The sequence below is a fragment of the Neohortaea acidophila genome (genome assembly GCF_010093505.1).
Source record: "Neohortaea acidophila strain CBS 113389 unplaced genomic scaffold BDY17scaffold_6, whole genome shotgun sequence".
Lineage (NCBI taxonomy): Eukaryota > Fungi > Ascomycota > Dothideomycetes > Mycosphaerellales > Teratosphaeriaceae > Neohortaea > Neohortaea acidophila.
The window spans coordinates 1,208,947-1,231,982 of NW_022985515.1; the positions used below are offsets into that span (position 1 = coordinate 1,208,947).

Sequence of the window (23,036 nt, forward strand, 5' to 3'; positions counted from 1 at the left end):
GACCTACAACTGAACAACTGAGGATCGGCAGGCCGGCTGACTACGTATGAGTGAGCGCGGGGTATGTCGGCCGGTTGCGGAGGGCTGTCCCTTTGGCAGCATGCTATGAAATCGAGTCGCTGCTGGAGCGTATATGGTCATTTGATGCAAGCAACTTTACAGCGAGCACCTGTTGTCGCACAGATCAAGCACGAAGGTGAGGGAAAGAGTGTAGCGAACCTGCAACGTAGGAGCGATGCCATCGCTGTGCGTAGATGTCAGACCGCGTGCCGATATCCAGTCACGCTCTGATATGACTTCACTCCACGAGGCAACAGAAATACTCTTCCCTCTCTCATGCTTAACACCCACCCTCCAAGATGACTCGCCGCATAGTCTACGGAATCTCCCTCTGGGTCTTCCTCGGCGCAACAGCCTGCACCATCGCCTCCATCCTCCTCCCAAACTGGGTGTCCTACACCTCGCCCACCACCAACGACACCATCCGAGTCACTTACGGTCTACACCAGCGCTGCTCGTCCATCACCGGCGAGTGCAGGCCTTTTCCGAAAGACGATGATTGCCAGGGAAAAGATGCGTACTTTTGTAACATGTGGAGGAGTACGGGCTTTCTACTCAACTTCAGTGTGATGGTGGAGTTGGCGGTGGTCGTTGCTTATGCTGTTATCTTGCTGGGCGGAAGGGGGAAGAGGGAGAGTGGGTGGAAGGTGCTGGCGGGGCTGTTGGGCTCTATATCTGCGGCGCAGCTGATTGCTATGGCGCTGGTGGTAAGTCAACGTAGTGGAGCGTGGAAGTCGCCATGGATGCTGATCTCAGCGCAGGCCTACTTGTACGAACACGACAATCGATTCTTCGTGGGCTGGGAACTGGACAAGTCTTGGATTTTATGCACCGTCAGCTGGATTGTACTGCTTGTTGATGCGCTTGCGGTGGTCGGCGCTGCGGTGCTTCTTCCAAAGGAGGATGACTATGAGCTTATTCCTGAGCCGCAATAACGCCCAGGGGGTTGTCCGACGTTCTGTTCTGGTGAGATAGGTGACGCTTGTGTCTGATGCTGACGACTTTTCATTGCGTGTTGGATACATCTTAGCCTAGCTAATTCGCATCGCACTCCCGAGACCAAGTACATTCGCTATCCCACCGTGTATGGTTTCTTGACGTCAGCCCGGTAGTAGTCCTTGCCCTCGCCGTAATTTCAATCTCCACGCGTTTTTCGTACTGCCAAAGCCACATTATCATCTCAGTTGAGGACAGTGGAGACGATGAATCCTGACTCCGGGTAAAAGGTATTGCACGACCTGCAATAGATATTGAGGTTGGCAGGCATGTTCTTCTCAAACGCGACATTGTGGCAGTGCTTGCACTGGTAAGACTTGAGCCCTTGCACTGCTTGCGCTGTCAGGGCGATCTTGTGGTGCATGCCTGAAGCGAGCGCCGTGGCGAATTCCGGTACTCGATCTGCCACAGCACGAATGGCATTCCGTTTGCCCTCTGCGAACACGACGTGGTCATGAGCTAGCGCGACGCGGACGACGCACCGGGGCAGTTCACTTTTGAGCAGAGCAGTGGAGCCGTAGATAAGCTCAATGGCAGTGGCAAAGTCGTCAGTTGCCCAATCCGTATTGGCTCGCTCGCTGAATCTAGTCTCCGCCAGTTTGGCGACTCGGGGAACGTCGTATTTGTCGGCGATGATAACGACGTGCACCATGAACACCAGGGAGCCGAGCCAGGGCAGTGCAGCTTGATCATCGATTTTGAAGGCATACATGTGGCGTATCAGCTCGTTGACGACGATCGGATCGTCCTCTGCCAGATTGATAACTCCCGAACTGCCCTCCTGCTGGATGTCAGGGTCTAATCACCCGGCTGGCTTTCGCGACACCGACCTTGAATCCTCCTTCACAAGCTTTCGCGAAGAAGGGCGATCGTTGGCACACCACGCTCTTGTGTACTCGCCATTTCCGATTGCCACAGGTGATGGTGAGATCCGAGTAGCGAGGAAAAGTAAGCAAGCTGTGGAAAAGTTAGTGGACATACGCGAAAACGTGACGGCCAGAGGAAGCGGCGGAAGGACATACTCCTGAGTCGCAGTGTAAAGGTTATCATTGGGCTTTGTTTGTTGGGAGTTGGCTGCTGCGGTGTTGCCGGTGCTTGCCATGGCTGTCATGACAAGAAAATGAATCTTGCACGAGTGTGGTGGTGTACGAGTGAAAGTCGAGAATGAATGTGCGCGTCAAAATTGACGATTGGCAGGCACATGCAGCACCGGGACGTCCCGAGATGGAATCTGGAAGGAGCGATGTTCGGGAAAGAGCGACATTATGGAGGCAGAGCTTACATACCTCTCTCGGCTCTCTGTCCACTGGTATAATACATCCACCACTCACTCCACCTTCGTCGGGATCTTGAACTGCCCCTTCTTTCGATCCTCATGCGGCATCCCATACCTAATCCCCACCGCCTCATGCCCTCTCCCATCCTTATTCACCTTCTCCGCCGAGATATCCTGGAACTTGAAATCCCACCTGCGACCCGGAACAGTGACCTGCGTCCGACGCTCCCACTGCTTCCGCTTGTACTCCTTCATCTCCTTCCGCGCGACGGATTCGGAGTCCTTCTCGCGCATCAGACGCTGCCGCGTTTCGCGGTCGAAGCCTTCGTGCTCCCACTTGGCGATTTGCACGAGTTCTGGGTGGGCGATGCGCTCGTCGGCGGGGAGGAGGGAGGGGTGGAAGGTCTTTGCTGCGTCGGCGCGGGTGAAAACGCGGGACTCGCTGGTTGGGAGGAAGATTTGTTGGCGAGTCCATGGGTGGACTGGAAGATCATTGATGGGTTCGTGTGCGGGCGGATTGCTTGGGCGGTAGGGGGTGGTTGGCAGCATGGCGAGGACGGCGTCGTTGTATGCTTTGGCCAAAGGCTTGCCCTGATGACTGTGTCAGCGTTCATGTTGCCAGACCAATTTCCTTGTTGTTGATGCAATGCGTGTGCGATCAGAGGTGCTCAAAGAGCCGTCTTGCTAACCATGTGGAAGTCTTCAAGACTAATCGAATTTTTGGAAATCATCACAGTACACGTTGTGGTTGAGAAAGAAAAGACACACACTCACCTCTTGCTCCCATGCTTTCTCCACCTCCATGAGTCGCACGACCGCGGCGACTCTTCTCACATCGATCCCGAATGCAGCACTCACTGCCTTCAAGTCGATGCCATTCTCCGTGACCAGCTCATTAATCGCCCTTCTCAGGTCTTCCGACAGCACCGGCTGGCTCTTGAACTGTGCATTCAATGGGTAGGGCTTCAGATCGCGCGCCCCTTCCTTAGGAAGACCATCCCGATCTTCCGTCTCCTTGAGCTCAGCGCGTCTCGTCTCTCTTTCGCTCGCTCGAATCTGTATCTCCTCTTCCGACAGCTTCGCTTGTCGATCGCGAGCTTGAAGGACAACCTCGTCTTCTCCCAGGTCGGCGAATCTCCCCCGGTCATCCCTCTCTTCTCGTCCTTTTCGTATCAAGTTACCCTGTCTGTCGTAGGCGGAGAGGTAGTTGCTGCTGCCAGGGAGGGGCTTTCGAAATGCTTTGCCCGGCCCTTTGAGCCAAGCGAACATGTCGCGGCGAAGTCGGGTGGCATTGGGAGATGAGGCGTGGAATTGTCGAGAAGGACCGAAGTCGAGGCGCGATTGAGGAGGTGCGCTCTGCGGCCGCGTGCGAAAGCACTGGCAGACAAGCGGCTGCTGTACGTGTCGAGGCGATATTCGAGGAGGCATTTTAGGGAGGCGTGGTCGCTGTGCGATAATGACGGCGGCGGCGAACTGATGGGACGAGGTGCGAAGATTGCAAGTCGAAAAGTTGAAGCTTTCCCAAACGGGCAACTCCGCGGACGACATTTCTTGGCGTTTTGGTTCACCTCTTCCGCCTGCCGAGGGTTGGCGTTCTCACGAACGTGAATGTATAGTATAGCGAGTCCTATGTTGTATCCGCGGCTCGTTATGGCTTATTACGAGGGAGAAGTACATCTAGTCTTCAAGCTACACACTCGACAACGTGGTTTACTTCCTTCCGTTCGCTAGTGGCCTGACGGTTCTCAGGGATGTTGAATATATGAAAGAGCGAGTCCTGGGTCAAGCCCAAGGCTCGGTGCTGTCTTTACAAGCGATGGTGAGATCTCAGTATTCCAGTCGACGAAGACGCTGTCAGTTCAGATGTGCGCGGGCATTCGTGAGTTTGCTGGATGTTCAGCTCACTTCTGCAGCGTTTTGTTTGAAATTCACCGTTTCGACAGTGCGGTGGGTACAAGCGGGCGAAGAACAGATGCGGAAGAATGCTCAGGGGTTGGAAGAATACTGTACGCGGAAGAATGATGCTGATGGAGCAAATAAAATTATGGTAGAAGAATGGCGAGGGTGACAGGATGATGAGGATGGAAGAATGGCGAAGGAAGTGAGATGAAGTGAAAACTTTAAACTGACATCAAACGGAATGACATTGACATCGTTGTGCGACGTTGCTCGTTCTTGAAGGCCAATCGCATGGAGAAGCCCACGCGCTCAGATCACGTGCACTTGCTTTCTCCCGCATCGAACTCATCCGCATCACCTCACAAAAGCAAAGTGAGGAGATCCCTACTTCACTGGGTGATGACCATATGCTTTCGGCTGAGGGCGGTCTTTCCACAAGCACCACACACAACACTCGTCGCTCTTCCGAGGTAGGCCTGGGTTTTGATGAATTTCCCACAAGACTCGCCGGGGCACTTCAGGTGGACTTCGTACTTGTCCGGCACTGGTGAATGTACTTGGTGAGGTTTCCACCACAGAAAAGATCCTTCATGCCCATCTGGACACTTGATCGATGAGTTCTGCCCGATACAACAGTGCGTTTTGAAAATCGATCCGTCGTAAGGGCACTTCAGCTGCACGTGGACTGCGCATATTCCGCTGAGCGTGACATCGTAGTCCAAAGGCTGTTTGCTCATCACTGCCAGGAGATCGAGCGCGAAGCTAGGGGTGGCAAGCAGCAACTCGTGGAATTCTTTGTACTTTGAGCGGTCGGCATACAGTTCCGTCAAGTGTGACCTCGCCGTCTCCACAACCGTGGTCTTGAGGTGGCTCCGTTCTGGGCCGTGATCATAGATTAGCGCAACGGCCTCGGAGAAAGCAGGTGACATCCATTCGAGCCTGCACTGCTTGGTGAAGCTCTGGTACGACAGCTCACTGAGGCCGCTAACGAGGAATTTGTCGCCCGTCAGGTAGTTGCGAGTGTCGAATAGCAGGGGTGAGGGACCATCCCGTTCGATATTTTGACTGATGTACTTGGCGGTGTAGCAGTACCAAAGAAGCGCGGCGATAGCACCTGGACTGTCGTCGTCAAGAGAAATGCGATTCTCTTGCGCCTCCTACAAACAGTTGATCAGTCACCGTCGGCATCGATCTGAATTTGCAGGGGTTGAGTTCACCTTGAACCCTGAAGCGAAAAGGGTGCTGAAGTACTCGGACTGCGCGCAGAGCTGGAATTTGTGCACCTTCCACTCGTGGCCGCGACAGGAGATCGTGAGGTCGGAATATGCAGTACTGTGGAAAAGTCTGGCCTTCATTAGCCGCGTTGGCGGGGGTGGCTGAACAGATCGACCGACTGCTGTGCCCGTTTGACCTGTATCCCTGACCAGCACACCATTTCGTCACGTTCGATTTCTGAAGCTTCCCTGAGTTCCTGTGCCTGGAACAAGGTCAACGGCTTGTCGCCGCTGTCCATTTCCTTCGGGGCCGTTCCAGCCATGTCGGTATTCCACAGCGGAAGAGAACTGCGACTAGACGCAAGAGAACGAGTGAGGAGTTGTCGAAGAATGAGTGAAGAGTTGTCGAAGGTGGTAGCGACGCGAAACTCACTTGACGCCACGCAAACACCACCGTTTGTTTTGTGAAAGGAGAGAACATCACGTGAAGGACCGACTCAAGAGTCGCCATCCGCACCCATCGCTCCACCTGCAATCATAGCAGCCGTGCCCTTGACAGAGTCCTGCTCCTCTTCTGACAGGATGATGCCATAATACTTCCTAAACGCATCCACTCGATCCTGATCCTTCTCAAACGGCACATCAACCACCTTCTCCCCCCTTCGCCGCCACTTGACCACATCATTGTTAATAGTCATATGCCCATCAATCTCCCCCTCCAACTCCGCCTCGCCCGGCGACCCCGGCCCATCAGCATCATTCTTCTCCCGATCCGTCGTGAACCGCACACAAACCACCTTATGCGCAAAGAAAGAACTCCGACTCAACCACGGCGAGAAGTTCATCGACTGCACATCGTCCGGCGTGCACTCGAACTCCACAAAGCAGTACATGGGCGTCCAAGGCGAGGCGGCATTGTGCCGGTACTGAAAGACCCAGCATTTCTGCGCCGGGTCGACGAAGTTGGGAATCGCCTCGAACATCAGCCTGATCTGCGCCGGGGCGATTTGCGTCACCTCCGCGCCATGCTCGAGCGGGACGGCGCAGATGGGCCCTTGGCCGCCGAAGCCGCCGTCGAGCAGGTACTTCTTGCCGGCGAGGGGGATGATGTTGACGACGTGCGTCAAGCCTCCATACGATCCGGCGCCCTGCTTGTAGACTCTAGATGGGCACATGTAGGCTGGAAACCCGAGGCTGCGGAGGATGAGATGGTAGAAGAAGTTGTTCTCGAAGCAGTAGCCTCCGCGGCCCGGGTTTCCGACGATCTTTTGGAAGAGATGCGAGGGGCGGAGGTAGACGGTTTTGTGCCAGGAGTAGTGCTGGACGATGTTCTCCCACGGACATTTGCAGAGATGGTGCTTTTGCATGAGATTGAGGAAGGCCAGCTTTTGCTGGTCGTCTAGTTGGGAGGCATCGTAGATCCGTCGAGCTTTCGGCAGGCAGATCCGGTCAAAGTACCGTCCGAGCTCGTCTTTGGTGAATGTTTGCCGTGTTGCCATCTCGACCTCGGCAAAATACAATGTTTGGGATAGAAGCGTCAATAGGTTGGAAATGGCAACGACGACGAGGTGGGAGAGACAGCCAGCAATACCTTATTTAAAGGCTCACGTCCCGAGGCTTGACTCCGTAAAATTTGGGGACGGGAATCCTCCACTTCAGCCGTATGACGAAAGTTACGCATCACACCTTATCATCCATACTTTCGCCGTTTCGTTGCTCTCACTACTTACGTCCGGATGCAGCTACGGCCCATTTCGCGGTCGCCGCAATACGCAGCGTGATCAGACTCGATATCCTCCTGCTTGCAGCCAAGAGGCATGTAAAACACTTCACCAACGTGGGCCAGAGTGCTTACGAACCCGTTCGCAAACTTACTGCATCGCCGCATTGGGAGCGTGTGGATCGATGGCTCCAGGCTTAGCGTAGGCACATCCCTTCCCGTGGCCGTTTGTGTGAATGTCCTTGTACGTGGTCAGGCAGAGCCAGCAGAAGGCTGTCCTGCACTGGGTGCCTATGGAGAATGATGGTCAGTATCGAGGGGTCAGCATATCAGGGCGTGGAGCGCACTCACAAAGCATGTGATCGCAGCCTCCGTTTCGTTGAATATTCTTGCTGCAGTTCGGGCATTGCTTGCAGTTTGTCGCGATGGCCTTCAGCGTCGCTTTCTCCTCCGCCGCGAACCCCTTGAGACGCTTCTGCCAGTCGGCGCACGACTCTGCCTCCGGGTGAATGCGATCGCACGGCACGCAAGCTCTCGCACCGCATTCGTTGCAATCGCAGATGTTGGGCTCCGCCTTGTGTTCCCCGCTACTCCAGAACTTCCACGCGCTCTTGGTGCTCTTGCTGCTGTCCTTGGAAGTCGTACTCGCCGGCGGCACATGCACCTGTCCCGCCCTGCATCGCGGATTGAGACACCAACGCCAGCCGGGAGTGTTGTCTGCGATGCCGCGGCGCTCCAGCTCCTCGAAACGCTCATACGTCGGCTTGGTGGCGTTGGCCTTGACGTCTTGGTTGGTCAGTAGCTGCGGGCATTCCGGGCAGGCGAGGTTGTCGTAGGTGACGGTGTCGAGTTGAGCGGTGATCCACTTCTTGAGACATGCCTTGCACGCGGTGGCTTTGTGCTTGCAGTTGGAGGTGGCTGCTTTGGGAAAGGAGCCCGGGGAGAGGGTTCGGCCGCAGGTGGAGCAGTCTTTGCGGGCGGGTGGCTTCTTCACTTTGGGTTTGGTGATGTGGTTTTCGGGCGTCTTGACGGGATCGGTGATCGTAGTCGTCGCCGCGGCCTCTTTGCCTCGTGTGCTGCGCGCTCCCATGTTGCTGGTGGTCGATTGGGAGGGTGAGAGGCAGAAGCTTGTCCAAAATGCAGCTTGCCTTGCGCTCAAAGGGCCAAGCGTTAGAGGAAGCGCTCTAAGAGGCCGAACGTGAATGCGCGCCTGGGTGTGAGTGACATTGGGAGATTGAATGCAGATATGCCAAGGAGTGTGCTGGAAGGGAAACCATACTTGACCGTTGTTTGATGTGAACTACATGAGGTGTACTTGCCAAAAGTAGTGGTGGTCGCTCTTGCCTTGTGTTCTTACAATGAGACAGATGCAAACGGGGAATGTCACTTCATCGTGCTGCTGACAGGAACTTCCAACAGTGAAGTGATGAACGGAATCAGCAGGCAGGAGTGAAGGAGTTGATGCAGCTTCGCGACCGTCATCTGCCATTCATGCCAGGCTCGTTCCGTACATGTACACACGGTGGTGATGGAAGAGTACGTGAGGGCTGATTTCGGTGTAGCACGGAGAGATGAGAAGTGTATGTATTGCGGTCCGAAACACCAGTCCTGCTCGGCAAGTCCACGCGCGCCTTTAGGCTCGTCAAGCGTCGTCCTAAAATAAGACCGTGTCCACCCAACGCTCCGATACCCGAGGAGCCGCGTGTTTTGCCAGTTCTATGCTGCCGACCGAACCGACCGCCAACTGCTCGCTTTCTTCATCCTGGCATCGACCAGAGCTCGGCAGGACTCAGGGGAGCTGCTTGAAACAGCAGACTGTTTTGCTTTACAACTTGCCAACCTTGTACAAAAGCTTGCAGCTCCTGCATGTCAAGTCAAACCTTGCCCGGGGCCCCAACAAGACGCGCCTACCCTGCTACGCGTGGATGCGTCCGATTCGGGAAGGACATTTCCATAAATTCGACGAATGGCGCCTGTGCATGTGGAACTAGTCGGCGCCACCAGAGCCGTGCGGCCGATCCCATTTTATCACTTGCATTTATTGCATCCACCACATCCGTCGAGTTTTCCTCTCCACTTCATTCTCTCTGCATACTGTTCATTCACCTCTACATTTGTCTTGTTTGGCTTGTTGCGGTCATTGCATCTGCGTCCTTTTCTCGTCATACCCGCCTTACAACGCGGCCAGCTCTTTCTCGAATCCCTTGACTCGAGCGACTTCTCGCAAACATGCGTTTCACCAACACCCTCGCCGCTTTTGCGGCTTCATTCTCCTTGGCACAAGCCTTCACCTCCGGCTTCAACGTGGCCGCCAATAACCCCGATGGCTCATGCTTGACCACTGCTCAATACACCACCGCCTTCCAAAAGCTCCAGGCGCTCCCTCAGAAAATCAAGACTGTCCGCTTGTACGCGTCCAGCGACTGCAACCAGCTTGCACTCGCCGTTCCCGCGGCCATCAGCACCGGCACCCAAATCCTCGTCGGTGTCTGGACGGAAGATGAGGCCCACTACACCGCCGAAAAAGCGGCATTGCAATCTGCAATCCAGGCACACGGCCACAGCTGGATCTACGCCATCTCTGTCGGCAGCGAGGACCTCTACCGCGGCGACACCACTGCCTCCACGCTTGCAGGCCAGGTCTACGACGTGCGTGGAATGGTCCGACAATACGGCGTTACGCAGCCCGTCGGTCACGTTGATACGTGGACTGCGTGGGTGAACTCCACCAACTCGGCCGTCATCACTGCTGTTGACTTCCTCGGCATGGACGGGTACCCCTACTTTCAGTACTCCTCCATTGGTGATGCGCCGTCGGTGTTCTGGACTTCGGTCAACAACACCAAGAATGTTGCTCAAGGGAAGCCGGTGTGGGTGACTGAGACTGGTGAGTCGTGCAAATCTGCTGGTCCATGTCAGTCAACGATACTAACGAACGATGTGCAGGATGGCCAGTGTCTGGCTCCAACTTCGGTGCTGCCGTCCCCTCCATCGGCAATGCCCGCAAGTACTGGCGTGAGGTCTTCTGCAAGGCCACTTCGGAGATCGACATCTTCTGGTACGTCTACCAGGACTACTCGTCGAACCCGTCTTTCGGCATCTTCAACTCTGCTGGCAATGCCATCTACGATTTGAAGAGCTGTTAGATGTTACGGTATAATGGGAACATGAAAAGCATATCACACTGATAGACTGGAATGGGCAAAGCATGGCAAAAAGATTGACGGAACATGCTCGATAGTAATGTGTTTGATAGACATAATTACTGCACATCAATGATCTTTATGAAGCACACTCTCTACATGTACTCTCTCTCCGTCGGCGAATGAAAGGCTGAGACATGGCGAGCCGGTGAAGCGGAACGGAGAAGCCGATGCTCACTCCCGCCTTCTCCAGCTTGTGGCACGTGAGTTGCGGGGCGAGGCTTGGGGGCTGGGCCTTGGCGCCCAAGCTCCAAGTTCCTCGGCTGCGCGAGCGTGGTCGATGCGGTCACCGATCTTCCGCGGCAAAGGGCGAGCGAGCGACGGTCTAGATGTAGCTCGATGTCGCCGCATTGTACTGACAGGTTGGACCTCTATCCTTTCTTCCACCAACTCACCCACCTCTCTACGTTCGCTCTTACCTCCTTCTCCTCCTCCGTCTGATCTTGTTCGTCGAGAGCTACCTCCTCGCGAACCCATCCCTCCCTCGATTTCGCTCCCCTTCCCAATCAACACCAACCAGTCCATCCACCATGAATCCAGACTTCCAAGGGTTCAAACCTCCATCATGGAGTCCAGAACTCCCCGAAATCCCCGACTCCATCTCGCTCGAGCGATTCATGCTCGATGAGAACTACAGCCGCCATCCCATCGGCTACTCCGAGCCGCCCTTCACCTGCGGCGCAACAGGCAAGACGTACAGCGCCTTTGAAGTGAAAGAGCGCGTGAACCACCTGGCGCGCGGGCTGTCCAAAGAGCTTGGCTTCGACCCGCACAAGGGCTCGGAATGGGACAAGGTGGTGGGCTGCTTCAGTCTCAACACCATCGACTACCTGACGCTGTGTTGGGCGGTGCACAGGCTCGGTGGCATTGTTAGCGCCGTCAGCGCTGCCTACGGCCCGAGCGAGCTGGAATACCAGATGCAGCATTCCGGCTGCAAGGCCATCTTCACTTGCTTGCCGCTGCTCGACACTTGCAAGAAGGGCATCACCAAAGCCAAGATCCCTGATGATAAGATCTTCCTTCTCCCCATGGCGGACAAGTTTACCCAAGGATTCAAGAACCCTGGCCTCAGGACTGTGGACGACCTGATCAAAGCCGGCTCCAAGCTTCCCGAGCAAGAGCCCTCCGACGCACGCTGGGAGAGGGGCGAGGGTGCCCGCCGCACCGCCTTCCTCTGCTACAGCAGCGGTACTTCTGGCCTGCCCAAGGGCGTGATGATCTCGCATCGGAACGTCATTGCCAACACGATCCAAATCACCACCCACGAGACCCCGACGCGGGAGAAGATTATGCGCGCCAACAACCTGCAATCCTACACGGAAACCTGCCTCGGCCTCCTCCCCATGTCGCATATCTACGGCTTGGTCGTCATCTCCCACGTCGGCCCGTATCGCGGAGACGGCGTCATCGTCCTTCCAAAATACGAGTTCAAGGAGCTCCTGCGCGTCGTGCAGGACTACAAGATCGCTATGCTGTACCTCGTGCCGCCCATGATTATCCACTTGGTGAAGGAGAAAAAGACAGTCGACCAATACGATGTTTCTTCCGTGAGGGCCTGTTTCACCGGCGCTGCACCTCTGGGTCCTGAAACGGCCGATGCGCTTGGCAAACAGTTCCCCAAATGGTCTCTTCTCCAAGGATATGGCATGACAGTACGTTCGCCGTCTCCCTCATTGTCACGCAATTGCTAATACATCGCAGGAAACGGCCACCGTAGTCTGCTCCACCCAGCCGCATGACATCTGGTTTGGTACTTCGGGCTCCATTCTACCGGGCTACACCGTGCGCATCGTCACTCCAGAAGGAAAAGAGGTGACGGAGTATGGGCAGGTCGGAGAGCTTTGCGCCAAATCGCCGTCGGTGGTGCTGGGATACTTGGACAACAAGAAGGCGACTGACGAGACTTTCGTGGAGTTTGCTGACGGACGGTATTGCAAGACGGGAGACGAGGCGATGATTAATAGGAGCAAGGAGGGACATGATCACGTCACCATCACGGACAGAATCAAGGAGTAAGTCTCATCACGTGAGATTGCGCTGCGGTGATACTAACACCTCATTCAACAGATTGATCAAAGTCAAAGGCAACCAGGTCGCTCCAGGTATGACAAGCCCATGCAACCTTCATTATAGGGTATGACAAAACTAACACTCTTCACAGCCGAACTCGAATCCCATCTCCTCGCCCACCCGGCCGTCAACGACTGCGTCGTCATCGGCATCCCCAGCGAGCGCGAAGGCGAAGTGCCCAAAGCCTTCGTCGTCAAAGACGCCAGCGTCAAAGACAAGTCCGACGACGAAATCAGCAAGGCGATCCAAAAGCACGTCGCGGACCACAAGACGGATTACAAGAAGTTGCGGGGCGGGGTGGAGTTCATCGATGTCGTGCCTAAGAGTGCGAGCGGAAAGATTTTGAGAAGGTTGTTGCGGGATCAGGAGAAGGCGAAGCTGAAGAAGAAGGGGCCGAAGTTGTGAGGGCGGCGGATGTACTCGTGGTGGAAGTGGGGGGGCTGGTGCGTGGAGCTTTTCGGATGTTCGTTTGATTTGCTAGATATATGGCGAGGTACATGGATCGAATGTCGAACGTATTGACTTTGTTGAGGATATACATGAACAATGGCGACCTGCATCGTGAGGCTGCAAGGCTGTGGTGGGGATCCATTGCTTCGTCAGGCTGACAAAGGTTGGCCTTACGTCGATCTCTACTCCCTTTTTCTGTTTTCGGCTCTATGCTTGATCATGTAACATGACTAGCCGGTGAGAAAGATTCAGCACCGTCAATTGCCTAAGCTCTACGCATAGAACACACATTCTCGCTCATGGGCTGCCCAATCTACCGGAGCCAGCCCATACTACCTTGCCTAGCTTTTACATCGTTCTAGAGAACGGTAAGTCGGAGTAGCGCCAGTCTTCCAAGATCCAATCGAAGCTAATTAGGATGGCTCTCTATAATGTTAGGTAAGACATTCTACTATAAGCTTCTAATAGCCTTTACTCGTCTCGCTCCACAGCTCAAGATCGGTCCAGTCCAGCGACGGATTAAGCCAGCCGTCGAACGAGAAGCCACCGAGTCCCGTTTCCCAGAGCAATTCTTCGTCCATGAAGGGCATGCTGGCTGCCGTAATTGACAGGTCATTGCAAGCGATTGTGTCTTGCTCGCCCTGGAGAGTGAGTGCAGATGGATGTGCCTGGGATGTCCACGATTGCGTATCTTGGGTCTTCTGAAGTGTTTCCGCGTGCGGATGAACGGCGTCGGTAGGATGCACGACCGGCTCTGACGTTGGTGTGATCTGCGGAGTGAGTACGCTCGGCTGCGTGGCTTTGATTGCAGCAGGGCTTACTGCCCGTCGGCCGATGGCGTATGGGACCAAAGATTCCGGCCCCGATTCGAGCAGGTTCTGGTCGAAGCTGTCAGATGGCACAGAAGGGTCTTGTCGCATTGACCCGCGCGCAGACGGGGCCGCCGACGGGCCCTGGAACATGGACAGCAATTCTGAACGTGCGCCTGCATCTGCAGAAGGAGGGAGGAGTTGTTGGATGCGGTCCCACTTGTTGCCAGACGGCGTTATCAGCATAGTGGATGAAAGTGATCGCAGACAGCGCACTCACCAATACGTTCAAGTGCTGCCAGTACGGCTTCATGCCCTTGAGGACCCTCAAACTAGAAGTAGCCGCCGAAAGCGCGTCCGGCTGGGCGGGAGTCAGGAGATGGATAGCCGCCGAAGCATACATGGCCCAGCCGAAGAAGGGCGATAGCGAGGCAGGCTCCCATTCCAAGGCTGCAAGGTCGTTCGCAATAATGGACAGCTGCTTTGCACTCTCAAACACACTCCTCGCACTGCTGCGCACCACATCGATGGAAAACGCATCGCGCGGTATTCGGCCGCCGAAGCGCGGGACGATGGATGCGTGGAGTACCAGATGGCATTGATGCAAGAGGGCGTGCGCGCTCACGTAGCCAAACTGCCCTTTGACCACGAGGTACTCGAAGAGGTTCCTTTTGTTGTAGTCGAATGCCGACGGAAGGCTGGAGGTCCAGGCGTTCAGCTCTTGGTCGAGTGAGAGGAGATCGGAGACTATTTTCTGCGCAGGGCTTGCCCCTTTTGTTTGCACAAAGTCCTGCACTCTGGACCTGGAACGTGGTCAGATATCCGCCAGTTCGATTGGTGGTGGGCTTTCTTATCTCACCATATTGCAACTAACTTGATGGTTTCGGCTGCGATCGACAGAGGCGCACTGTCATGGCTATTCACACGATGGGGGCTCGCTAACGTTCCCTGATTTTGCGGAGTTTCACTGCGGAAACTGCCTTCTGAGATGGGGAGGGGGGTACTCAGGGCTACCGGGTCAATCGCCGTGCCGACTATGTAATGGTCCGCAACAACGCAATTCATAGTCCACGCTGCCCAGAAGCAGCGACGCATTGTTTCAGCATACGTGGCCGACGTGTTGGACCGCATGTCTCCTCTGACCATGGCCAGCAACATGTTGCGTGTCGTGCGCGTTGCAATGGCTACACACCGCCAACATCTCAGCCCTGGGTGGACCACTGGGATTGAAGCGGATGTGCAAGAGATGAACTTACCTGAGAAGAGAGAGTGGCGATTTGCATCGCCTTGCGAGATCCAATAGGTTGCGACTACGATGCACGCTTGGACGACAACGAGGTTTGGCTGTTGCACCAGCTGCAAGACTTGATTGCCGACCCAAAGCGCCCACTGCCGTGCATGCTTTTGTGCGTCTTCTAGCCGACCGAGTAGCTGCTCGCGGCCTTGGATAACACAGCCTGGGGCCAATAAACTAGCGCAGACAAGTGGTTAGAGGGGCCATGGGTGGGAGAGTCGTACATCGCGTGTTACCTTGCTGCCATGGCGCACATTGAAAGCAGGTGGATCTGGGGAAGCTGCGAAGCTCTCCACTGTCGTAGGACGGTAGGCTGGTGGAAGGTTACTGATGCGTTGAAGGTACGGGAGAAATAGATGTCGATCAAGGCTTGTTGGGTAGACAGGTCGGGTATTGAGACGGCGACGTCGCGTTCGTTGATCTCGTACGAAACATCATTGTCCGAGGATGCTGTTCGCTCGGCGCCCGATTGTGGAGGAAGGGTGTCATCGACAGATGTGACACTGGCGAGCGCACGTTTTTGAGCCCTCGATTTGATCGCTCGTCGGAGGCCTATCTCCTTGCGATCTGGCGGTAGCAGGTAGACGCAATCTCTCCCCAATCGAACACATCGATGGCACTTGCCGAGAGAGCGAGAACACTTGAGCTGGAACATGATGATCCCGTAAGAACAAGTTCAATGGCTTCAGCAAGCTGCGGTGTCCGTACCTTCTGCGAGCGGCATGTCTGGCAGGCCGAGGCGGCCAGTCTTTCCATGCCTGCTCGGCATTCACCTTACGAAAGGCCGAATGCGTCAAGTTGTCAGAGTTGGGACCACCATTCAATGCAACCACGCCGCCAGCCATCGAACAATGGCAGTCGTCAGCCGAGGCCAACTTTCAACGACACCCAAACCTTCCACTCACCATTCAACCTCACCTCCCGCCAATTTAAACCCCCCATTCAAATCCCACCACACAACCGCAAAAATGACAACACTCCCCTCACCCCCATTCATCGAAATCGAAGGCATCTCCAATTTCCGCGACATTGGCGGCACCCGCACCTCAGATGGGAAAGAGATCAGAAGCGGCCTCGTCTTCCGGTCCGCGGATCCCAGTAAACCGACTGATAGTGGGCGGAAGAAGATGAGCGAGGAGCTGGGTACCTAACCTACCCCCAATTCGCAAATGCATCATATTCTAATTCAGATCCGCAGGTATCAAAGTCATCTTCGACCTCCGCTCCACGCCTGAAATCCAACGTGACGGCCCAGAGTGGAGCGGGCTCGAAGTCGCGACCGACGACGCCTACCGTGCTTCCGGGATCGAACGCCGCTGGACACCCGTGTTTGCCGACAAGGACTACGGGCCTGAGCAAGTTGCTGTGCGGTACAAGGACTACACTTCCACCGGGACGGAGGGGTGGGTGCGGGCTTATCATGATATTCTAAAGGATGGGAAGGGGTCGTTTGGGAAGATTTTCGCTCATTTGGCGGGGCAGAAGCCGGCGCCGTGTCTGATTAATTGTACTGCGGGCAAGGATCGGACGGGCGTGTGTATTGCGCTTCTCCTTCAGCTGGCGGGTGTCGATGCCGAGACCACGGCGGACGAGTACGCGCTCACTGATCAAGGGCTGGCGGAGTTGAAGCCTTTCTTTGTGGAACGCCTTCTCAAAAACCCTGCAATCTCTGACAACGAGGAGGGCGTGTGGCGAATGGTGAGCGCGAAGAAGGAAAACATGCTTGCTGCGCTGGGGATGTTGCGCGATGATTTCGGGGGCGCGGAGCAGTATATTGTGAAGCAGTGCGGGTTGAGTCAGGCGCAGGTGGAGCAGATGAAGAGGAACTTGGTTGATGCTTAGAGTTGGCTTTACAACATTATAGACGAGCGACATTATAGATTTCTCATGTCCGCGGATGCATAATGATATTCTCGATCCCAAACTCCTGCTCGAATTTCTTGCCGCAGATTGTCGCCACCACTTCCCCTGATAATTGGTAGTTGTGGTTGATGTTGAATGTGCGGAAACTAGGTGCCAGCCTGGCGGGGATCTCGGCTTGAAAGATAGCTGAATATACAGTTGAGTGGGGTTTCACATCGCCCTTTGATGCGATTTGCTCCGGTATGCTCCTCAACGACACTTTGTCTTCCCCGATCTCCTGGTATTCCGGCGGATCAGAGCGGGCGCGCACTTCTCGAGCACGAAAGAAGGTGACTTGATGTAATTTGCACGATTTGATGCGCAGCTCCACGTCCGGAATGGAGATGGCGGACGTGGAGAAGTCGGTCAATTCAACGCATACGTCGAGGGGAAGCAGAGAGCCCGCGATGACCTGGGTGTTGACTGTCGTCTTGAGCGTTACGCGAACCGATGGGGCATCTACCCCTCCAATCTTCAAACTGTGTCGGAGAGAAGACTTCTGGTCGTTGAGCAAGCGCGGGCTGGAGAAGATTTCTGGAGGCCTTGTGATTTCGACTCGACTATTGGGATCAGGCCAGGGGGCGTTTCCCGCAAAGTCTAAGGGCAGCTGTGCGGTTAGAGCGGCGTTGGTGTCGGTGAAGTAGAAGACTGCTTGGATGAAGTATTCCACCCTGGCATAGTGGCTTGAAACAGTCAGCACGTGTTCTAAGGCGGTAACTTCAACACAGCAGCACGTACTGATCATTGAAAGTGCGATCACAAGACGGAGGCAGCGGATGCAGTCCCTGCGCATACACCCCCGTCCCCGTCGTCGGCCCCCGCCACGGACTCGCCCCAACCAACTTGGCCGAATCCCCAAACACAAAGTCAAAGTGCCAGGAATAAGGCCTATCAGGCTCCAGCGTAACGGCGTCGGCCAAGTTCTGCGTGAAGCGCAGCAGACTCGCATCATCGTGGTAGTGGATCGTTTGGTTCGTGCTGAAATTCCGGCGCCCGAGCAGGCCCACCCAGTTCCCTGCTTCGCCGATGCGCGTGCAGTGCGTTACTGTCCGGCCGAAGAAGAGGGCTTCTGCGTGCTGTATCGTGCGGGGGGTTGGGGTGTGGAGTGTGATGGTGCCTCGGACGGGCTCGCCGGGGCGGAAAGGGCTCCGTCGCTCATCGTCGAGTAGTATGGAGATGGTTGGAATTGGCGTGCGGTCTTTGTGGGAGAGGAGGTCCATGTGGAAGCCGGAGAGCTTCTTGATTATCGCTGTAGGCTGCTGACGTCTTCATATTCGCGTGGGGAGTTTCAGAGATGTCGAGAGTGACAAAGTTTGGGTGAAATACGTGGGAGATGTGGCTGAGCCCACCCCGCTACACAGCCTTGGATGCTTTACTTGATCGACGGTATGAGGGATTGAAGAAGGATATTAGAACAGTTTCTGAGCAGGCGCGCTTGCACAATCATGCCTGGTCATTTGTGGCTGAGTTCGATACGCTCAAAATCATGCGCCCCGTGGTAGAGCTTCGCCGCGTGAAGCTTGAAGAAACACCGCTGCCATGCGTTGACTACTCCCCCTCCTTCCCATCTCCATTGTGCTTGCGGAGAATCACAAAAGACTCAAAACGGCATCTCGCCATTGACGTTGCCGGGAGGGGTATATCTCGCCACCACATAGGTCTGGCCCGACTTTTCATCGCGATACCGACCCATGCCCACGGACACCGTATCCTTCCACATGCATTGTGCTAGAAGCAGAGTTAGCTGGAGTACATAGCGACGAGGTCGCAAGATGCCAACGTACTGAAATCCCCCCATTCCCGCAGCCCCGACTCGCTCGCGCCAATGGCCTTGCCGTCGTAGAGCGTCTCCTGCCTCAGCCACGCGTCCACCGCCTGCTCTAATGTCGCCTCGCCCTTGTCGTGGTACAGATTCTCCCCCGCCGTCTCGATGCCCGAGTGCTCAAGGATGCCGGTGCGCGCGAGCAGCTCGGCATAAGCGGCGGCATCCTTGGCCAGCTTGGTGTCCCATTTGAGCGCTTTGCAGCGCTTGTTGGCGCGCGCGAGGTTGTGTGCTTGCAGGGGTGCTTCGGCCTCGTTGAGGGAGAAGTCGCCTTCAGTGGCGAGCTGGACGGGCTCTGGGGGGATGGTCTTGTCTTTGGGGTCTTCGGAGGAATCTCTTCCCGCTGGGCTGCGTGTGGATGGGCTTCGGTCGGAGGAGGGGTTGGGGGAGGCGCTCTTTTGTAGGGAGGTCTCGCCCAGGATGACCTTTTTGAGCAAGGTCGTCATGGTGGGCAGGGTGGTGGCGTGGCAAAAGCAATGTTGGTGGGGTGGGAGGAGGGATTGGCGAGGCTGCGAGGGAGAAAGAGAAGGCAGGAGGGGGTGGTGGATGAAAGTCAAAGAGTTAAATAGAAGGAGCGCAGCCTTGCCACCGGTGTTGCACTCCACGGGGGGTCCGGTGGCAAGTTATTGCAGCAGCTCGGCTCACGGACATATGCCATCCGCGTGGTGGCACATACCTTTCATCAGAAACACGAGGTTATTCAGTCAGAAAGACGTCACAGCAGGGTGTGATTGGCGGTGACGTAGCAACGGCCCCGCCAAACAAGCTCCTTGTTGTAGCCGCAGAGCCGCATAGTGCTGCAGATCAGGTACGGATCGCTGATTGCGAGGCGGGCGGGTGAGGACGAAAAAGCAGCCGTTCGTCAGTTTATCGATGCCTCTCGGGTGATGTTGTATCGTCGGAGGTTATGCAGATGGCATCGAGGCTATGTGGTCCGTGGTGGAATAACCAGGTAGCCTAGCTGGTGACACATTCTTGGGCAAGGCACATTCCCACATCTACATTGCATGCATGACTCCGGCCCAAGACCATCCCAACCACACATCAAGCTTGCTAAGCAATCGATCTTAAGAAACAGCAGAAAAAGCGCTGTCATTATTGCATGGCCATTCGGCGGGTGGACTGCGGAAAGATTGCCGTGGCCCTTTCCCGAACTGCCCGGCAAATCATTTACCCGACGCCGACTGCCGATGTCGTTGGTGGGAAGCGCTGCAACGGCCCGGGGACGGCATTCGACACGACCTGGAACTATTATAACGGTCCATTGCTCGCCTTCACCTACCAGGCATCAGGTCACCTACAGCCCGCCAGGATGGACTTCATCTGCACCCTGACCGTCCGGCCGCTGGCAAAGTCGTCTCGCAGCCCGCACGTTCATGTAGCGAAGCAGGTGTGCTTGTCATCATCGACTCGACGACGACACTTCCACCGCACCACCCGTCTGCAAAAGGAGGTGACGGGCAAGAGCCACTCGAAATTCTTCTCGTCCGTCGACGATGCCGTCGCCGACATCAAGTCCGGCTCGACCGTGCTGTCCGCCGGCTTCGGCCTGTGCGGCACGGCTGAAACCCTCATCAAAGCCCTCGAGCGGCGAGGGAGCGAGAGTCTAAACAACCTCACCTGCGTCTCCAACAATGCCGGCACGGCCGTTGGAGGCGGTCTCAGCCCTTTAGTGAAATCAGGCCAAATGACAAAGGCCATCTGCTCCTTCCTCGGCGCCAACAAGGAGCTCGAGAAGAAGTACCTCACCGGCAAGATCTCCATTGAACTCACGCCCCAGGGCACCCTGGCGGAGAAGTTGCGGTGTGGAGGCGCCGGCATCCCCGCCTTCTACACTCCCACCGGCGTCTCCACGCTGATCCAGTCGGGCGGCATTCCGCAGAAATTCAACGAGCAGGGCGAAGTCACTGTCCCGGGCAATGCGAGGGAGACGCGCATCTTCAACGGCCGGGTGTACAATATGGAGCACGCCATTACGGGTGATGTCGCCATTCTACGCGCCTGGAAGGTGGATGAATCGGGCAACTGCAAGTTCCGCTACACCACCAAGTCCTTTGCCCCGCTCATGGCCAAGGCCGCCAAAATCTCCATCGTCGAGGCAGAGCACGTCGTCCCTGTGGGCGAGCTGGAGGCAGACGACATTGACCTTCCCGGCGTCTTCATCGACCGCATCGTCCAAGCGACGGAGGAGAAAGTCATCGAAATCAAGAAACTCAAAGACCCCAACGCCGACCCGGAGGCCGAAGCAAAAGACAATCCCGCCCTGCAACGACGAAACCGCATCGCAAAGCGCGCCGCTCACGAACTCAAGCCAGGCTCCTATGTCAACCTCGGCATCGGCATGCCCACTCTAGCAGCAGACTTCCTCCCCCCAAACTCCAACGTGTGGATCCAATCGGAGAACGGCATCATGGGCATGGGCCCGTACCCCACCGAAGACCAAATCGACGCGGACATCATCAATGCCGGCAAGGAGACTGTCACGCTCGTCAAGGGCGCTTCGACCTTCGACTCCTCCGAGTCTTTTGGCATGATTCGCGGAGGCCACATTGATGTTTCCATGCTGGGGGCGCTGCAGGTGGGTGCGAATGGGGATTTGGCGAATTACATGATTCCCGGGAAGGTGTTCAAGGGGATGTGAGTGACATTATTCATCATTGGATTCATCTGAGCGTGCTTACTGACACGGATGATCCAGGGGCGGCGCAATGGACCTCGTGAGCAATCCCGACAACACCAAAATCGTCGTCTTGACCGACCACGTCGACAAAAATGGGCGCCCGAAGATTGTGCAAAATTGCACGCTGCCGTTGACTGGTGCGCGCGTTGTATCGACGATTATTACAGATATGGTGCGTTTCGTCTCGTTGGACTCCCTAAATCGTTACTGACGTGTGCATAGTGTGTCTTCCAAGTGAATCGCGAAAAAGGCTTCCTGACTTTGACGGAGCTGGCGCCGAATGTTACTGTGGATGATGTCAAGAAGAATACTGGGGCGAAGTTTGAGGTCGCTTCCGAGTTGGGGCAGATGGAGTAGGCTTGAGGCAGCATGATATCACCGCAGCACGAAAACCTGTATAGACCTGTATCCTAGCAAAAGCACAGCGTGCATTTCCACGCTCTAGTATTTCCCTCTACAACCTCGCCTTCTCCTTCCGCGCAGCATGCCCCGGCGCAAAAGAAGATCCCTCCCCACCCCCCAGCGCAGCAATAATCTCATCCACCTGCTCCAACAACCACACGCTCCCCTCATCGCTCGCCAACCACTTCCCCCCCTCGACAGGCACCTCGCCCTCCGCCTCCGCACTTCCGTGATCAAAAGCCTTCCGGAGTCCAAATACATGACTAACCACCTGCGGCCCGACACCAGTCTGCGCTCTCAACACCGCAATCGCGAACACGGACGTCAGCACGCGGCCTAGATTCGGGCGGAGAGCGGTATCGATTTCCGAAGATGGCGGGTTGGAGAATAAAGCCCCGTACTCCCCCTCAATAATAAACACCGGCATATCAGGGTGCGATTGAGCGAGTTTGGCCGTCAGTTTGTCGCTAAAGGGCGCGTAGATGTCGTTCCACATCCACTTCCCGCGCGCGACTACGTCGTTTATATTGGCGCTGTTGAGCGAGCGGCGCGCGGGGCGTTTGAGCAGTTCGGACTGGATTTCTTGCGGGAGGCCGGCGAAGAAGGCGCCTAGGCAGTTGATTGTGCGGGGGACCTGGATGTTTCGTTCAGCTTGGGTGGATGCTAGGAATGTCAGAGGGGGAGGCATACGCCATTGAGACCTATGCACTTGAGCCCGATTTCCCGCATGAATTCCGCGGTGTACACGCCGTGCGTGTCGGATTTTTTGAACGTGGGCGAGGAGGCGAGGCGGTAGAGTTCGAGCAGGGATTCGGGGGAGTTCATCGTGAAGGTCGCGGCGGCCTTGCACGCATCCATCATCAATTAGTCTCGACATCCCGAACCCCTCTTGTGTGAGGTGGAGGCAACTCACCGACGCCGTTAGCCAGGCTGGCATGCCGACTTTCTTCGCGGCGGCATTGCTTGCTATCTTTTCGTACACGGAGCGGATGTTCCTTGGGGCGGGGAGGGTGTTTGGTTTCGCGTGGGCGGCGTTGATGAGTGCCTTGAGGGGTTCGGAGAGTTTAGACATGGTCGATCAGGTATGCATTGAATTGGTTATGTGGAGGGGAAGGAAGGGAGAGTGTGGCGATGAGGTGTGGTTTGATTGTTTGTCCGAGGTGGATGTGGATGTCGCTTCCGAAGCCGGACATGACCTCATGTCTGCTTTGCGCTTTACGACACGAGAGGCATTGCGAT

At 55.9% G+C, this 23,036-nt stretch overlaps 14 protein-coding genes across 14 annotated transcripts; 5 read left to right on the forward strand and 9 right to left on the reverse strand.

The window, feature by feature from the left end:
- On the forward strand, window positions 1-1,125 carry BDY17DRAFT_299179 (uncharacterized protein). The gene is made up of 2 exons (XM_033733860.1): window positions 1-767; window positions 822-1,125. Exons 1-2 carry the CDS (start codon window positions 360-362, stop codon window positions 993-995), a joined length of 582 nt encoding a protein of 193 aa, XP_033589365.1. The 5' UTR covers window positions 1-359; the 3' UTR covers window positions 996-1,125.
- On the reverse strand, window positions 1,118-2,271 carry BDY17DRAFT_166508 (uncharacterized protein). The gene is made up of 3 exons (XM_033729770.1): window positions 2,079-2,271; window positions 1,887-2,013; window positions 1,118-1,837 (listed from the first exon to the last, which is right to left on the reverse strand). The coding sequence occupies exons 1-3, from the start codon at window positions 2,165-2,167 to the stop codon at window positions 1,241-1,243; spliced, it is 813 nt and encodes a 270-aa protein (XP_033589366.1). The 5' UTR covers window positions 2,168-2,271; the 3' UTR covers window positions 1,118-1,240.
- A 112-nt stretch (window positions 2,272-2,383) lies between these two features.
- On the reverse strand, window positions 2,384-3,601 carry BDY17DRAFT_251848 (eukaryotic mitochondrial regulator protein-domain-containing protein; the record flags this gene model as incomplete). Its single annotated transcript, XM_033731203.1, has 3 exons — window positions 2,384-2,923; window positions 3,107-3,352; window positions 3,440-3,601. 3 exons carry the CDS (start codon window positions 3,599-3,601, stop codon window positions 2,384-2,386), a joined length of 948 nt encoding a protein of 315 aa, XP_033589367.1.
- An 871-nt stretch (window positions 3,602-4,472) lies between these two features.
- On the reverse strand, window positions 4,473-5,764 carry BDY17DRAFT_166623 (uncharacterized protein). Its single transcript, XM_033729771.1, has 2 exons — window positions 5,449-5,764; window positions 4,473-5,388 (listed from the first exon to the last, which is right to left on the reverse strand). Exons 1-2 carry the CDS (start codon window positions 5,584-5,586, stop codon window positions 4,621-4,623), a joined length of 906 nt encoding a protein of 301 aa, XP_033589368.1. The 5' UTR covers window positions 5,587-5,764; the 3' UTR covers window positions 4,473-4,620.
- A 178-nt stretch (window positions 5,765-5,942) lies between these two features.
- Window positions 5,943-6,944, reverse strand: BDY17DRAFT_317350 (uncharacterized protein; the record flags this gene model as incomplete). The annotated part of the gene is made up of 1 exon (XM_033736090.1): window positions 5,943-6,944. One exon carries the CDS (start codon window positions 6,942-6,944, stop codon window positions 5,943-5,945), a length of 1,002 nt encoding a protein of 333 aa, XP_033589369.1.
- Window positions 6,945-7,406: 462 nt separating this feature from the next.
- On the reverse strand, window positions 7,407-8,162 carry BDY17DRAFT_236396 (uncharacterized protein; the record flags this gene model as incomplete). The annotated part of the gene is made up of 2 exons (XM_033730302.1): window positions 7,407-7,456; window positions 7,517-8,162. Coding segments are annotated over 2 exons (696 nt in total), but the record flags the coding sequence as incomplete, so codon positions are not given.
- Window positions 8,163-9,163: 1,001 nt separating this feature from the next.
- BDY17DRAFT_299190 (glycoside hydrolase family 17 protein) lies at window positions 9,164-10,459 on the forward strand. The gene is made up of 2 exons (XM_033733861.1): window positions 9,164-10,052; window positions 10,112-10,459. The coding sequence occupies exons 1-2, from the start codon at window positions 9,395-9,397 to the stop codon at window positions 10,309-10,311; spliced, it is 858 nt and encodes a 285-aa protein (XP_033589371.1). The 5' UTR covers window positions 9,164-9,394; the 3' UTR covers window positions 10,312-10,459.
- A 202-nt stretch (window positions 10,460-10,661) lies between these two features.
- On the forward strand, window positions 10,662-13,127 carry BDY17DRAFT_299191 (phenylacetyl-CoA ligase). Its single transcript, XM_033733862.1, has 4 exons — window positions 10,662-12,020; window positions 12,070-12,380; window positions 12,436-12,470; window positions 12,530-13,127. The coding sequence occupies exons 1-4, from the start codon at window positions 10,899-10,901 to the stop codon at window positions 12,841-12,843; spliced, it is 1,782 nt and encodes a 593-aa protein (XP_033589372.1). The 5' UTR covers window positions 10,662-10,898; the 3' UTR covers window positions 12,844-13,127.
- A 15-nt stretch (window positions 13,128-13,142) lies between these two features.
- On the reverse strand, window positions 13,143-15,861 carry BDY17DRAFT_299194 (uncharacterized protein). The gene is made up of 6 exons (XM_033733863.1): window positions 15,700-15,861; window positions 15,228-15,637; window positions 14,954-15,168; window positions 14,557-14,881; window positions 13,978-14,500; window positions 13,143-13,916 (listed from the first exon to the last, which is right to left on the reverse strand). The coding sequence occupies exons 1-6, from the start codon at window positions 15,745-15,747 to the stop codon at window positions 13,350-13,352; spliced, it is 2,088 nt and encodes a 695-aa protein (XP_033589373.1). The 5' UTR covers window positions 15,748-15,861; the 3' UTR covers window positions 13,143-13,349.
- A 1-nt stretch (window position 15,862) lies between these two features.
- BDY17DRAFT_267451 (tyrosine protein phosphatase 5) lies at window positions 15,863-16,865 on the forward strand. The gene is made up of 2 exons (XM_033731908.1): window positions 15,863-16,134; window positions 16,190-16,865. The coding sequence occupies exons 1-2, from the start codon at window positions 15,960-15,962 to the stop codon at window positions 16,831-16,833; spliced, it is 819 nt and encodes a 272-aa protein (XP_033589374.1). The 5' UTR covers window positions 15,863-15,959; the 3' UTR covers window positions 16,834-16,865.
- On the reverse strand, window positions 16,645-18,339 carry BDY17DRAFT_166777 (uncharacterized protein). Its single transcript, XM_033729773.1, has 2 exons — window positions 17,632-18,339; window positions 16,645-17,576 (listed from the first exon to the last, which is right to left on the reverse strand). Exons 1-2 carry the CDS (start codon window positions 18,111-18,113, stop codon window positions 16,877-16,879), a joined length of 1,182 nt encoding a protein of 393 aa, XP_033589375.1. The 5' UTR covers window positions 18,114-18,339; the 3' UTR covers window positions 16,645-16,876.
- BDY17DRAFT_166668 (CAP domain-containing protein) lies at window positions 18,304-19,489 on the reverse strand. Its single transcript, XM_033729772.1, has 2 exons — window positions 18,678-19,489; window positions 18,304-18,621 (listed from the first exon to the last, which is right to left on the reverse strand). Exons 1-2 carry the CDS (start codon window positions 19,159-19,161, stop codon window positions 18,494-18,496), a joined length of 612 nt encoding a protein of 203 aa, XP_033589376.1. The 5' UTR covers window positions 19,162-19,489; the 3' UTR covers window positions 18,304-18,493.
- Window positions 19,490-20,027: 538 nt separating this feature from the next.
- On the forward strand, window positions 20,028-21,752 carry BDY17DRAFT_252276 (beta ketoadipate:succinyl-CoA transferase, TR2; the record flags this gene model as incomplete). Its single annotated transcript, XM_033731244.1, has 3 exons — window positions 20,028-21,352; window positions 21,414-21,567; window positions 21,618-21,752. The coding sequence occupies 3 exons, from the start codon at window positions 20,028-20,030 to the stop codon at window positions 21,750-21,752; spliced, it is 1,614 nt and encodes a 537-aa protein (XP_033589377.1).
- Window positions 21,753-21,849: 97 nt separating this feature from the next.
- On the reverse strand, window positions 21,850-22,869 carry BDY17DRAFT_325062 (uncharacterized protein; the record flags this gene model as incomplete). Its single annotated transcript, XM_033737293.1, has 3 exons — window positions 21,850-22,431; window positions 22,488-22,640; window positions 22,711-22,869. The coding sequence occupies 3 exons, from the start codon at window positions 22,867-22,869 to the stop codon at window positions 21,850-21,852; spliced, it is 894 nt and encodes a 297-aa protein (XP_033589378.1).
- Window positions 22,870-23,036: the final 167 nt, after the last annotated feature.

Excerpts from the sequence above, each read along its gene's own strand:
- BDY17DRAFT_299179 (XM_033733860.1), top strand. The coding sequence starts at position 360 with ATGACTCGCCGCATAGTCTACGGAATCTCCCTCTGGGTCTTCCTCGGC. Across the intron at positions 768-821 it reads TGATTGCTATGGCGCTGGTG|GCCTACTTGTACGAACACGA; the intron begins GTAAGTCAACGT and ends ATCTCAGCGCAG.
- BDY17DRAFT_166508 (XM_033729770.1), bottom strand. The coding sequence starts at position 2,167 with ATGACAGCCATGGCAAGCACCGGCAACACCGCAGCAGCCAACTCCCAA. Across the intron at positions 2,014-2,078 it reads CTTTACACTGCGACTCAGGA|CTTGCTTACTTTTCCTCGCT; the intron begins GTATGTCCTTCC and ends ACTTTTCCACAG. Across the intron at positions 1,838-1,886 it reads CTTGTGAAGGAGGATTCAAG|GAGGGCAGTTCGGGAGTTAT; the intron begins GTCGGTGTCGCG and ends GACATCCAGCAG.
- BDY17DRAFT_166623 (XM_033729771.1), bottom strand. The coding sequence starts at position 5,586 with ATGAAGGCCAGACTTTTCCACAGTACTGCATATTCCGACCTCACGATC. Across the intron at positions 5,389-5,448 it reads TTTTCGCTTCAGGGTTCAAG|GAGGCGCAAGAGAATCGCAT; the intron begins GTGAACTCAACC and ends AACTGTTTGTAG.
- BDY17DRAFT_299190 (XM_033733861.1), top strand. The coding sequence starts at position 9,395 with ATGCGTTTCACCAACACCCTCGCCGCTTTTGCGGCTTCATTCTCCTTG. Across the intron at positions 10,053-10,111 it reads GGTGTGGGTGACTGAGACTG|GATGGCCAGTGTCTGGCTCC; the intron begins GTGAGTCGTGCA and ends AACGATGTGCAG.
- BDY17DRAFT_299191 (XM_033733862.1), top strand. The coding sequence starts at position 10,899 with ATGAATCCAGACTTCCAAGGGTTCAAACCTCCATCATGGAGTCCAGAA. Across the intron at positions 12,021-12,069 it reads TCCAAGGATATGGCATGACA|GAAACGGCCACCGTAGTCTG; the intron begins GTACGTTCGCCG and ends AATACATCGCAG. Across the intron at positions 12,381-12,435 it reads ATCACGGACAGAATCAAGGA|ATTGATCAAAGTCAAAGGCA; the intron begins GTAAGTCTCATC and ends CTCATTCAACAG.
- BDY17DRAFT_299194 (XM_033733863.1), bottom strand. The coding sequence starts at position 15,747 with ATGGAAAGACTGGCCGCCTCGGCCTGCCAGACATGCCGCTCGCAGAAG. Across the intron at positions 15,638-15,699 it reads AGACATGCCGCTCGCAGAAG|CTCAAGTGTTCTCGCTCTCT; the intron begins GTACGGACACCG and ends ATCATGTTCCAG. Across the intron at positions 13,917-13,977 it reads GGCAGCACTTGAACGTATTG|TGGGACCGCATCCAACAACT; the intron begins GTGAGTGCGCTG and ends TCTGGCAACAAG.
- BDY17DRAFT_267451 (XM_033731908.1), top strand. The coding sequence starts at position 15,960 with ATGACAACACTCCCCTCACCCCCATTCATCGAAATCGAAGGCATCTCC. Across the intron at positions 16,135-16,189 it reads GAAGATGAGCGAGGAGCTGG|GTATCAAAGTCATCTTCGAC; the intron begins GTACCTAACCTA and ends TCAGATCCGCAG.
- BDY17DRAFT_166777 (XM_033729773.1), bottom strand. The coding sequence starts at position 18,113 with ATGGACCTCCTCTCCCACAAAGACCGCACGCCAATTCCAACCATCTCC. Across the intron at positions 17,577-17,631 it reads GATCGCACTTTCAATGATCA|CCACTATGCCAGGGTGGAAT; the intron begins GTACGTGCTGCT and ends GACTGTTTCAAG.
- BDY17DRAFT_166668 (XM_033729772.1), bottom strand. The coding sequence starts at position 19,161 with ATGACGACCTTGCTCAAAAAGGTCATCCTGGGCGAGACCTCCCTACAA. Across the intron at positions 18,622-18,677 it reads GCGGGAATGGGGGGATTTCA|CACAATGCATGTGGAAGGAT; the intron begins GTACGTTGGCAT and ends CTCTGCTTCTAG.